General features: G+C 27.4%; 2 protein-coding genes across 2 annotated transcripts; both read left to right on the top strand.

Moving 5' to 3' along the window:
• The first annotated feature begins 693 nt into the window (after window positions 1-693).
• LOC102600983 (uncharacterized) lies at window positions 694-1891 on the top strand. Its single transcript, XM_006361103.2, has 2 exons — window positions 694-1049; window positions 1544-1891. The coding sequence occupies exons 1-2, from the start codon at window positions 817-819 to the stop codon at window positions 1710-1712; spliced, it is 402 nt and encodes a 133-aa protein (XP_006361165.1). The 5' UTR covers window positions 694-816; the 3' UTR covers window positions 1713-1891.
• Window positions 1892-11469: 9578 nt separating this feature from the next.
• LOC102601330 (uncharacterized) lies at window positions 11470-12302 on the top strand. The gene is made up of 2 exons (XM_006361104.2): window positions 11470-11794; window positions 12119-12302. Exons 1-2 carry the CDS (start codon window positions 11532-11534, stop codon window positions 12297-12299), a joined length of 444 nt encoding a protein of 147 aa, XP_006361166.1. The 5' UTR covers window positions 11470-11531; the 3' UTR covers window positions 12300-12302.

The following is a 12302-nucleotide window of genomic DNA, read 5'->3' as shown; positions in this document are numbered from 1 at the left end:
TTTGCCCTTCATCTCTACCAATATTACCAACCAATGCCATCAACATATTCTTTTTTTCTTCAATTATAAATAATTTGGTTAAGCTAAGTTTCTGTAATTTAGTAACGGCACTACTCATTTTGAAAAATGCCTGTTTACTCAAAGAAGTTAAAAAGGGCGATATATTCATCTTTACTTTGTTTTACCCCTTAAATATTTTAGGAAAATTGGCATATGTTCCTTGGACGAGAAAATGACAAAAAAAGGCCCCTTTATATTTTAAAGTATGATTAATCTAAGCTACTATCTGTCAAATATTTAACTACTTCAATTATTAAATTTAATCGACACCGAAAAACATTAATTAGAAGTTCACATTTAAAAGTGTAACTTTTATAATTTCTGCTATTTTTGGCTTCCTTGTCTGGCAGTTTCTGAAGTACTGAGAAACTAAATATATTTATTTTTAATAAATTGATGGAATTAAAACTGCTAAACTACTTTAAACCGATCCTCACGACTCACGAGGCTCCCTTTTATGTCACTTTCTCTTTCTGGAACGTAGTAATGGCAAAAAGGTAAATATTTAGAAAACAAGGATATAATTGTCAGAAAAAAAAAACAGGGGAAGATACAAGGAATAGTTGGCCAATAGAATTAGATTCCACTTGCACCAAATTGAGAAACATCATTGTTTTGCACTTTACACTTTCTCTCCAAATAAAATATTTGTACCAAACTTTCTTTATAACTCACCCCATTTCTTTCTCCAAAAATAATATATTTTCACACTGTTTTTTCTCCTCTCTAGTTTCTACTATACAAACAAGAAAAAAAATGGACAGTGCAACAAGAAGAGGGCCTTTTTGTTATACTGCTTTACAAAGGAAGAGTAGCCTCACAAGTCTTTCTTCTTCATCTTCTTCTTCAATGTCATCTCCAAGATTTGCTGGTGGAAGAAAGTACTATGATACTACTAGATTTCAACAACAACAACAACCCCATTTCTTGGATGCTTGTTTTCTTTGTAACAAACCACTTGGTTATAACAGAGACATTTTCATGTACAGGTCAGTTTTTCTTCATTTAAAGTATGTTTCAACAAAATGTTCTTTTTTGTGATTTGTTAGTTTGATATTTTGTGCATTACTTTCAATTTACAACATTTAGAACTCTTATTATCTTTCTTTAATGTGTTTAGTTTTCTTATTTTTTGTTGGGGAGATGGATGGTTTAATAAATAGTAACTGTTGTTCTGATCAAAGATCTTATTTTTATTTAAGAATTCAATTTTTTACAAAAAACAGAGTAAAGAACTTCTTTATGGAGTGCTTATAAATCAGGTTAAAACAGAGTTGTTTGGATTGAATTTTCATATTGTCACATAATTAATAGTTACTATCTCATAAATTCATCCTTCTTGATTTTAATTTTTTCCAACAAAAAAGTAACTTTACAAGATAATAATAACTATGTCCGAAAAAATAAAACATTGATTGCTATACATTTAGTCATTGTGAAAATGAGTTTTTGAGTAATTGTTGTTTTAATTGTAATGATGCAGAGGGGATACTCCATTCTGTAGTGAAGAATGCAGACAAGAACAGATAGATATGGATGAAGCAAAAGAGAAAAAAATAAATCTTTCAGCATCCAAGGCTTTGAGAGAAAAGGACCAGACTACTTCTCCCAAAAATTACCATTTTCCCAGAGGCACAGTTGCTGCTGCTTGAGTCAATAAACCCAAAAATATATTACTACTCTACTTACTATATATATATACTACTACTACTAAAAGCCTCATTAAAGAAAATGAGATGAACAAGTAGAATAGTTTTTTTAAAATCTTTGAATACTTTAGTAAAGTGATATGTAAATGATGATATGGAAGAGGAGGGTGTGTTGTTTTGGTTATGCTCTATATATATATCATATACAAAATATAGCTCTGTTTTTTGGTGGGCTGCTTAAGTTTGTGTGTTTGTATCATCTCTGTTTTTCACTAGTAATTACTATGAATTTCAAGGCTCAAAAAAGTATACAGGTTTTTGAAATGAGAGAAGTAATTGAAGCTTCTACATGTTAGTCCAAGTTCTTTGTATTGACTAGTGTGTTTTATTTAATTATACACCAACTCACAACTTTTACCTTCAAATTGTTACCAAATGGACAAATGAATGTGGCTTAAAAGTATGTCACTAAGAATTTGTATCATATAAAGAGAATAGATAGATTATGCGCCGAACTTCAGAGATAAAAAAGACTATATCTGATCCTCGATTCAAGTAAAAATAAATTTTATCCTATATTTGTGCAGGAAAAAAGTACTAAAAACTTCAAGAGGTAAAAAGGAACCTACCAGGTGTACCGTTATGAAAGGGTGAAAATCATTGATATAAAGAAGAAAAGAATTTTAAAAACATAAATGTCACCTAAAGTTGTAGCAAAATAGTTTAAGAGATTTTAAAAAAATACTTCAAAAAGTAGAAGAGAATTTTAAAAACAATGATACAAAATTTTACACTGATAATTAATTCTTCTTCTTATTATTATTACAACAACCTATTTGGTTATTTCTTTCACTTTCTAAGTTGCCAATTGAGTTTATTATGAATAGTTAGCTGTTATCCGAGGATCTGACTATGTAAATATAATATATTATTATTATTCCACAATAATTAACCTCATTAATAATATAATGTTGTACCTTTACTTTAATATAAATAGAAGGTAATCGAAGTTGGATCATTGAGGTTTTACGTTAGAGAATTAGCTGCTTGCTTACCTGCCGGCCTAATTTTAAGGTGAAATAGATTTTGTAGTGCAAATTTGAATTAATCGAATTTAAATTACTTGACTTGAAGGCTTTTAAGTAGCTCTTTTGATGAGAATTGTGAAAGATAAAAAAAATCCACGAGAACATTAGTGTAATGAAATATTTCAATAGTAGTATAATAACACGCACAATATAATTATTAAAAATGTACTCTTATTTAGAGGGTGAAATAGTTTATCTACTTTCTTTATATTAATTTTTTAAATATAGATTAATTATTCAAATGATATTAAAGATTATATCTCTTATAGATTTTTCTTTTCTTTTTAAAAAAAATAATAAAAGAGACTAAATAATCGTGATTATTCCCTTTCTTATTTTGAAAAAAAATAATCATTAAACTTTAATGTTGTGCTTTTGAAAGTTCTAATATAAACTTCTGATATTGAAACTTACCAACCAAGCCACTTGCCCAGGACAGTCAAAAGAAGAATAGGGACATTAATCTCGTTCACCGTCAAAATAAATTTTGACGGGTACGTAAGAATTATGTTAAATATATAAAGTGTATTAATAATATTGAAATTAGTGATATAGAGATTTATTTATTGTTTGGTTTAAAAAACATCCTCTACATTCATTAATTTTGTATACTTTTAGGAGCGAATATATCTTGTGATGTTGTCATGTTTGTTTTAAGAATTTATATTTTTTTAAAAATATTTTACACAAAATATATAGGAAAATTGAGGTGGGAAAAACTTGATTTTTAATTTTTTTTGGATCAATTGGTGAAAAAATTTGGCTCCAATATATATCATTTCTTAATAAAAGTGCAAAGTAAAAAGGTGACATATAAAATGGGACATAGGGAGTATTAACATAGTGAGTTTACCATTTTACCCCTATTAAATATTGATTATGAAGTGTATGAATTAAAAACTTAAGATTTTCAAAAAGTTCTACCTTTTTCAAAATAATTAATTGATGATATAATAAGTAAAATTTCTTTCTTGATTTATCAAAATAGACAAATAACTAAAAAAAGAAAAATTGATAGGTAATTAGGGACAGAGAGAGTACTTAACAAGTAAATATAACAAAGATACAATAAAAACTTATTGGCTTTCTCTAAAATAAAGAGGTAAATATGGAACCAACCAAGTGTACCGTTATGAAAGGGTGAAAATCATTAATATTAGGAGTGTACATGATCGGGTTGGTTCGGGTTTTTTAAATATCAAACCAAATTATTTGTATCGGATTTTTGAATTTATAAATCAAAACAATAAAATTCGAGTTTTTCAACCTCGGGTTTTTTCGAATTTTTTCGAATTTTTCAGATTTTTGGGTTTTTCGGGGTTTTCTGGTAAAGTATTAATACAAACATATAATTTACTTCTACTTCAAATATTTCTTTAGTCCTATCAATATACAACTATCTAAGGTGTATCTTAAGAAAATAACACAAAATATGATATGAATAATGACACTACAATAACCAACAAAAAAATAATAATGAAATCGCGTAAAACAAATATTGCAAATTATAAGTCATAGTGAAAATGATCATAATTTAAAAGTACTAAATCATGCTAAAATAAGTTTAATAAGTGTTAGTTACATGACTAAATATTAAAGGAAATTAAAATTAGATTATGTATTTTAATTGTCTAAACCTATGTAAAACCAAAGAACAAATATTCAATATTATTGTCATTCTTAGTGTTGAATTGATTTTCTTTTTTCATTAGTATTAATTTGATTTTGATTTAAGCTTTATTATAATTACCAACACCTATGGACCAGGGGTGGAGCCACCTAGTACTAAGGGGGTTCATCCGAACCCCCTTTAGAGGAAAATTATATTAATTATACATGGTTAAAATAATTTTTTATGTATATATAGTAGATGTCGAACCCCCTTTGGCTACTTCGTGTGTCTATTTCTACAGACTTTGAACCTCCTTATTGAAAATCCTGGTTCCGCCACTTCTATGGACTATAATCTTTATTGGACCATTAGTAATTCTAACTTTCAAACATGAAATAATATATTAAAAAATAAAAACTATGAAAAAGTATAAAAAATATTTTAAAATTATATCAAGTAAATATTTTTACGTATAAAATAAAATTTTAAAATTATATATAATGTCGGGTTGGTTTGGTCTCAGGTGGAATTTTTTTAGTTGAAATCAAACCAACCCAAATATAGTCGTTTTTTTTCCAATACCAAATCACTAGTCGGGTTTTTTTCTCGATTTGACTCGATTTGCGGTTTGGTTCGATTTTCGATTCGATTTTGTACCCCTAATTAATATAATCAATGCTAATTAAGGAAATCTGGAACATCACATAAATGACACCTAAAGTTATAGCGAATTAGTTTAAAAGATTTAAAAAAATACTTCAAAAAGAAGAAAAGAATTTTAAAAACAGATTATATACAAAATTTAACACTAATAATTAATTCTTCTTATTATTACAACAAGCTATTTGGTTATTTCTTTCACTTTCTAAGTTGCCAATTGAGTTTATTATGAATAGTTAGCTGTAATCTGAGGTAACTTTAATCTGATTATGCGAAAAATATATTATATTATTATTCCACAATAATTAACTTTTTTAACAATATAATGTTGTACCTTTTCTTTAATATAAGCAGAAGTTAATCAAAGTAGGATCATTGAGGTTTAACGTTAGAGAATTAGCTGCTTCCTTACCTGCCGCCTGCCGGCCTAATTTTAAGGTGAAATAGGCTTTGTACGGTACAAATTTGAATTAGTCGAATTTAAATTATTTGAATTTTAGGCTTTTAAGTAGCTCTTTTGATGAGAATTGCTGGAAAAAAAAATCCTCGAGAATATTAGTGCAATGAGATATCTCAATAGTAGTATAATAGCACACACAATATAATTATTAAAAATGTACTCTTATTTAGAGGGTGAAATAGTTTATCTACTTTCTTTTATATTAATTTTTTAAATATAGATTAATTATTCAAATGATATTAACGATTATATCTCTTATAGATTTTTCTTTTGTTTTTAAAAAAATAAATAAAAGAGACTAAATAATCGTGATTATTACCTTTCTTATTTTGGAAAAAAAATCATTAAACTTTAATGTCGTGCTTTTGAAAGTTCTAATATAAACTTCTGATATTGAAACTTACCAACCAAGCCATTTGCCCAAGACAGTCAAAAGAAGAATGGGGACATTAATCTCGTTCATCATCAAAATAAATTTTGACAGGTGCGTAAGAATTATGTTGAATATATAAAGTGTATTAATAATATTGAAATTAGCGATATAGAGATTATTTATTGTTTGTTTTAAAAAATATCCTCTACATTCATTAATTTTGTATACTTTCAGGAGCAAATATATCTTCAATCATTTTAATACATATATTAGTACCTTGATATTCCTAATATCGTATTTTGCTATGTATTAGTTATATATAAGATAATAATATCTCTTTGGGTACTTATTTTACCTTTTAGCAATAACGTTCTTTTAACCAATTTATGATATTTTATACTTTCATGATGATCTGAGAATTTACCTTAGCAATTCTTCAAATTTTGGTCGATAAAATTTTGAAGTATAGTCTACATGACTATTCTACTTTCAATCACCATCATTCATCATCAAAGAGCACTAATTTTATTTTGGATCCCATTTTCCTTTATTCCTTCATCATGAAATTTCATTGCCTTTTTATTTCTTTTTTCGAGACTTCCTTCTCACATTATTCTTTTCTTAGTTAGTTTTGAATTTTATTTTTCTTTAAATGACCACGCAGAAAAACGTAAAGGGAAATAAGTGATCATTAAAGAGAAGAAAGCTATAGGTCTAGGCCTATATATTTAATATTGATTTATTGTTGAATTATTTGTACATAATTAATTATTTTACAATTATATATGTACTATGCTCGTTTTATGAATCTTGTATGACTTGCAAACCTAATGGGAAGAAAAGGGAAAGAAGTTTAAACAATTCAATCGTCAACCTTGTATCTGTATAAATATATATATATAGCACATAAATATGGTTTTCCATATATATACGAGTAAGATTTTTCATTTTATGAATTAATTGTTAAATGGTAAACATTATGACTAAGCAATGCAACTAATTACTTCGACTAAGTGTTAAGCCTACAAATAAAGTCACATATTAGTAGCCGAAAAAGAAGATGTAATGGATACTAGTTACTGTAAATAGTGTGAATGTGTTTTTATTTAAAAACAAATTATGTGAATTTGTTTTAAAATGAATAGTATCACACCAAGTTAAGAATATTTTTTATTTATTTAGCCCAATATAAAGATGACATATTAATAGCATGGGGTCTGACTTGATACTTTTACCCATCTATGAGCCGATTTATTACTACTTTTATCTGTAGTTTTTAAGACGCATACATAAAAAAAAAGAAAAAAAGTTAGTGTTGCTTTAATTGTCATAAAATTCGATTGATGTGGAAACACACAATATATTATCATATAAAATCATGAAGTGATGGATGATGTGAAATTTAGTTTGAGCTAGAGAAAGATTATTCGGTGTGCGAATAAAACCTTATATTAATTAATAACTCAAAAAAAATAAAATGCTACAAATAAAGTGCAGTACTATTTATACATTTCTTAGTGTGAGATGTTGTAGAAAAAATCATGTGAATTTAGTTGAATGAAAAATTAGAAAGTTGATAATATTTGAGTTAGTCCAAATAGACTAGATATGAAAATAAATATATGTGATGTTATTTAAATTAACTAATTATTTTTAAAAAAAAAGTCAACACACTTTCACCGATTATTTTTTCACACAATAATGTACAGAAACTCTAAAAAAAATATATCTTTAAAAAAAATGATGTTCATCCATTATTTTTTAACACAATAATGGCATGTGAAGTACACACATCCCACTTTGTTGATTCTTTGGAAAGAAGTGCCAAAATGGAACATAAAATTTGGAGTTGAAGGGTTAAAATGAAACAAGGTTGAGTTGGAGTGCCAAAATGAAAGTTAGGGACAAGTTTAAGGGTCTGCATATGTGTTTGGCCAAACAAATAATATCATAATTATGTTAATGGCATGGGGTCTGATCAAACAATAATTTGATTGCCATTAAAAGATGTGATGATTTGATGAGACCCTACATCTTCATTATCTTGAATTCAATTATTCAAGTATTGAAAATAAAAGATTTTTTTAGTAAAACATGTGTTTCTCTTGATAAGTCTTTTGCAATACAAATTAATCGAGTCAATAATACAAAATACTTAGTGATTATAAGGAAAAAGTCGAATGAGTTTATCAGAGAAGGTGTGGGAAAGGGAGGGCCATGGTACTAGCTAGAGTTCTTCCAAATTAAAGGGATCTTATATGTTGGACTATTTTATTTTTTTAAAAAAACACAGTAAATTTACTCATTTTAATTATTTAAATTTAATGAATGAATCAAGTAAATAAATATATTTTACAAAATTCATAATTAATAATGAAGCAATAATGAATCAGTTTGTCAAAGTCTATATGTAGATAGCTGCCCAAACTACTTTCTTTAATGAGGTTTTGACAATTATACATTGACCATGTAACCTTAGTTTAATTGCCTGGAATCAACGGCCTCTAATCACTATCACTCCATTAATTAGAAAACGAGTTTTCTTTGCACCAAAAAAACACGGTTAAGTTTCTTAATTTGTATTGTTGTCGCAATTTAATCAATTGAGTCAAATCAAAATAGGATTTGCTTACTTTATTCTTACTTATTCATAATAGATTTTGATTCCTTTGTAAAAAATAATTATATATTTCAATATTATAGATAAATAAAAGTGAACGAAGAAAAAGAATTTAATAATATTAATATGAAATAAGTTTATTCTCTCAGATCATACCTTGTTCTATTATCTGAGTGAGAAAACACAAACATTATTTATTTGCGAAACAAAGTCAAATACACAAATCCTTGACTTCTATTTTAGATAGCCCAATAAATTACATGGGCGGAGGTATGTGGTAGCTTTAATGTGAGCTATCTTTAAATTTAAGAGTTGAAAAAGCACTACTTTTGGAAGGTTCTATAAACTATAGATATAAATTTTTTTATGGAATTTAAAATAATATTTTATAAAACAAATTTAATTTATTTTCAAAATGTAAAAATAAAATTTTATAAGATGAGACAAATCCTTTTTCAAATTGTAAAATTTATTAAGATTGCAGTCAATTTTCATCACTAATAAAAAAAACACAAATTGACATACTTAGTGAGATCAAATGTCTTTCAATTCTTCTCTCACAGTCTGATTGTGCAAAATTTGGAGCCACAAAAATGCAAAGATGAAAGCTGGTAGGCAACAGACCCTCGCCATTGCGATTATCATCCCTAATCAGAAAGAGTTTTTGTTTGCACAAGCTTCAATTTAAGGGTATACTTCTAGTCTTGTTTTTGAGTTTCGACAAATCCACACTCCAATGAGCATTGAAGTTGGGGTATTTATAGACATCAAAATTTTACCGCATTTAAAATAGGAATCTACTTGACAAATCTTCTAACTCTAAGTATAAGACTTTACAAGACGAGTTCAATCCATTTTCGAACGGAAGGCTTTAGAATTTTTACCAGGCTACTTTATCCTAAATTTTAGTTCACATATATAAAAAAAATCAGATATTTTCTTGAAGAGACGTCACGAATAACTCGGAAATTTTTAGGATATTCACAAAGAGATCAACATCAAATATAGTTTTTCTCAAAGTAAAGTGTACTCCAACTTTCTTGGCGATTAAATATACCGGTTCAAATTATCTTATGTTCGAGAAATATGTCATTAATGACCTTCGAATCACAAAAAAATCTTAGGAGAGAAGAATCAAGAGATAAAACAAAACTATACTTTCAATTATTCATCACTAAAATCTTGTTTCATTATAATCTATTTGTGATTGCAGTTATTTTCTATCATTTTTAAATTTGCTACTTGGTAATATCTGGCTTGACACACTCCTCAGAAAAAAATATTAAATATAATACTAAAAATTTACTACAGATGTCGCCCCAAATTATTGTTAATCATCTAAATATTAAAAATTAATACTTCATTCATTTTAATTTATTTTTCTTATTAAACCTGTCACCAAGTTCAAATATTGAAATTAAAAAAAAAAAAAAAAAACTCATGAAAAGCGAAAAGGTTCTGACCCGGGCCCTGCAGCTAGGCCCATTGCAACTTTTGCACTTAGGGAAGACCAGGCCTGCTCCAAATGCATCTCACATTCGGACCATTCGTGTAAAAATAGATGAAAAACTAGTTTAAGCTTGTTATTCTTTGAGAAAATTTTAGAAATAGCAAATATAATAGACATAATAAGATTCTATAGTTATAGTTTTGATAATTATGCTCCATAGCTATAGTTTCGTTTGCTATGGAGGTTATGGTTTGTGTATATCTGCATGTTTGTATATTTCGCTAGCGAATATACAAATAGGAAAAGTATATACAAATTTTGTATTTATACATTTAGGAATTTTTTCCGAACTCCATTTGTATATTTCGCTTGCTAATATACAAATACGGTAATTTATTATGAATTTTTCATAAATCCTATACAAATAGCTATGGTAAACATATACAAAATTTTGGATTTATACAATTAGGAACCAAATTATACAAATTCTGAATTTATACAAATCAGGTGAATTAAACAAATCAGATGAATCGCAAGAATGGGAAATTGTAGCCACGAATTACAATTTTCTTAAACAATAGCTATAGTACCTAATATAGACTAAATGTTTGTTATTATGCATAATTTTCCCTACTTTTAAGGCCATCCATTAATCCCAATGAATTTCAATTCATTGCTTCGTCTCCTTCAATAATGTCTATGCCTTCAACTTGTTCTAAGAACAAAATAGGATTCTAGATGTAATAAGGTATTCATACTAAAAAAACTTTATAAAAATTATAACAAATCCTAACAAAATATAAGCAATATCTTCTTCCAGTTCTGAAAATCATTGTTAAAATATGATTTCTATTTAGGTACCGAATATAACAAAATATAAGCAATATCTTCTTTAGGAACATATTTTTTTCTACTTAGGTACCGAATATAACAGAAATTTAAAATTTATTATAAAAAATCTTGCGGGAATTAAAAAATACTTTTCTAAAAACACACATATATATGTGAAAAAAGTTGAAAGCGGAAGGTTAAGTGGGGTTGGGTAGAATTTTTGTTTTTTTAAAAATAAAATATTATCTATGTTATTATTTGAGGGGGGTGGGGGGTTAAGGAGATGAAGTAAAAAAAAAATTAAAAACTTTTTATAAAAAGAAATTTTAAAATATAATTGAAAAAAAGGGGGGTGGGGGGAGTACGGTGAGAGGAAGTGGTAAAATGGAGTAAGAAAAATATTTTATAATTTTTTGGGAGATAAGAATACTTTAATTTTTAATTAGTACTAATAATTCATTTAATTTTTGTCAAAATAAAATACTTTGTCTATAGAGTGTGATGTGACAATTTTTTTAAATAAAAGAAAAAGTGTAATACATACGCCATGATGAGAATGTAATAAAATAGAGAAGTGTGTTTCTCAAATTAATAAGTAATATTTTAGATATGAAACTCAATAAAAGAGTTGTTGACCTCATTAATCTTTCTTTATAAGCACACTTTTATCTCATTCCCATTTCTCCAATCTATTTTCTTTCCCTGCAAACCAAAAAGATAAAATAAAAATGGAGTCAGCAACAAGAAGAAAACGGCCCTGTTTTATCAACGACGGTCTTGTCTCTGTGGCTCAAATGGGAACTGAGATTTCAACAAACAATCACAATTCATTAATTTCTAGGAGAACTATTTTCAAGAATCTTACTTTTGATTCTTCAATCTCATCACCAAAATTACCTGCTAGAATTGAACAACAACAACCCCATTTCTTGGATTCTTGTTTTCTTTGCAATAAACCAATTGCTCACAACAGAGACATCTTTATGTACAGGTTACTTTTTCTTATTCAAATTCATCCTTTATTTTTCAACTTTCAAATTCAAATTTTATAAGTTAAGTAATCAGACAAACAAATTGAAACACAGAGTAATTGAATAGTAGGGTTCTAGTAAAAAGTTCTTTTAGCACGCCGCTAAATATGTCTTTGTAAATATCTCTAAAACCTATAACTATATTGAATTCAATGATAATTAACTAATGTGGCTAAAAACTTTAACACTCTTTATTTTATGTATATGTATATTTATTACTGTTGTGAAATTAGTGAAAGAGGACAACAGAATGATTGTTGTGTGATAATAATGTTATGTTGCAGAGGGGATATTCCATTCTGTAGTGAAGAGTGCAGGCAAGAACAAATAGATATGGATGAAGCAAAAGAGGAAAAATTAAATCTTTCAACTTCTATCAAGGCTTTGAGAATAAAGTCCACTTCTCCCACTAACACTACACAAGATTACCCTTTACGTATTAGAGGCAGTGTTGTTGCAGCTTGAATT

The sequence above is a fragment of the Solanum tuberosum genome, unplaced genomic scaffold, assembly GCF_000226075.1.
Source record: "Solanum tuberosum cultivar DM 1-3 516 R44 unplaced genomic scaffold, SolTub_3.0 scf00346, whole genome shotgun sequence".
Classification (NCBI taxonomy): Eukaryota; Viridiplantae; Streptophyta; class Magnoliopsida; order Solanales; family Solanaceae; genus Solanum; species Solanum tuberosum.
This window is presented reverse-complemented; position numbering and strand designations above follow the sequence as displayed.

What these genes read in the sequence shown, in the direction of transcription:
- LOC102600983 (XM_006361103.2), top strand. Translation starts at nt 817, where the DNA reads ATGGACAGTGCAACAAGAAGAGGGCCTTTTTGTTATACTGCTTTACAA. An exon ending in AGAGACATTTTCATGTACAG is followed by an intron (nt 1,050 to 1,543) that starts GTCAGTTTTTCT and finishes GTAATGATGCAG; the next exon opens with AGGGGATACTCCATTCTGTA.
- LOC102601330 (XM_006361104.2), top strand. Translation starts at nt 11,532, where the DNA reads ATGGAGTCAGCAACAAGAAGAAAACGGCCCTGTTTTATCAACGACGGT. An exon ending in AGAGACATCTTTATGTACAG is followed by an intron (nt 11,795 to 12,118) that starts GTTACTTTTTCT and finishes GTTATGTTGCAG; the next exon opens with AGGGGATATTCCATTCTGTA.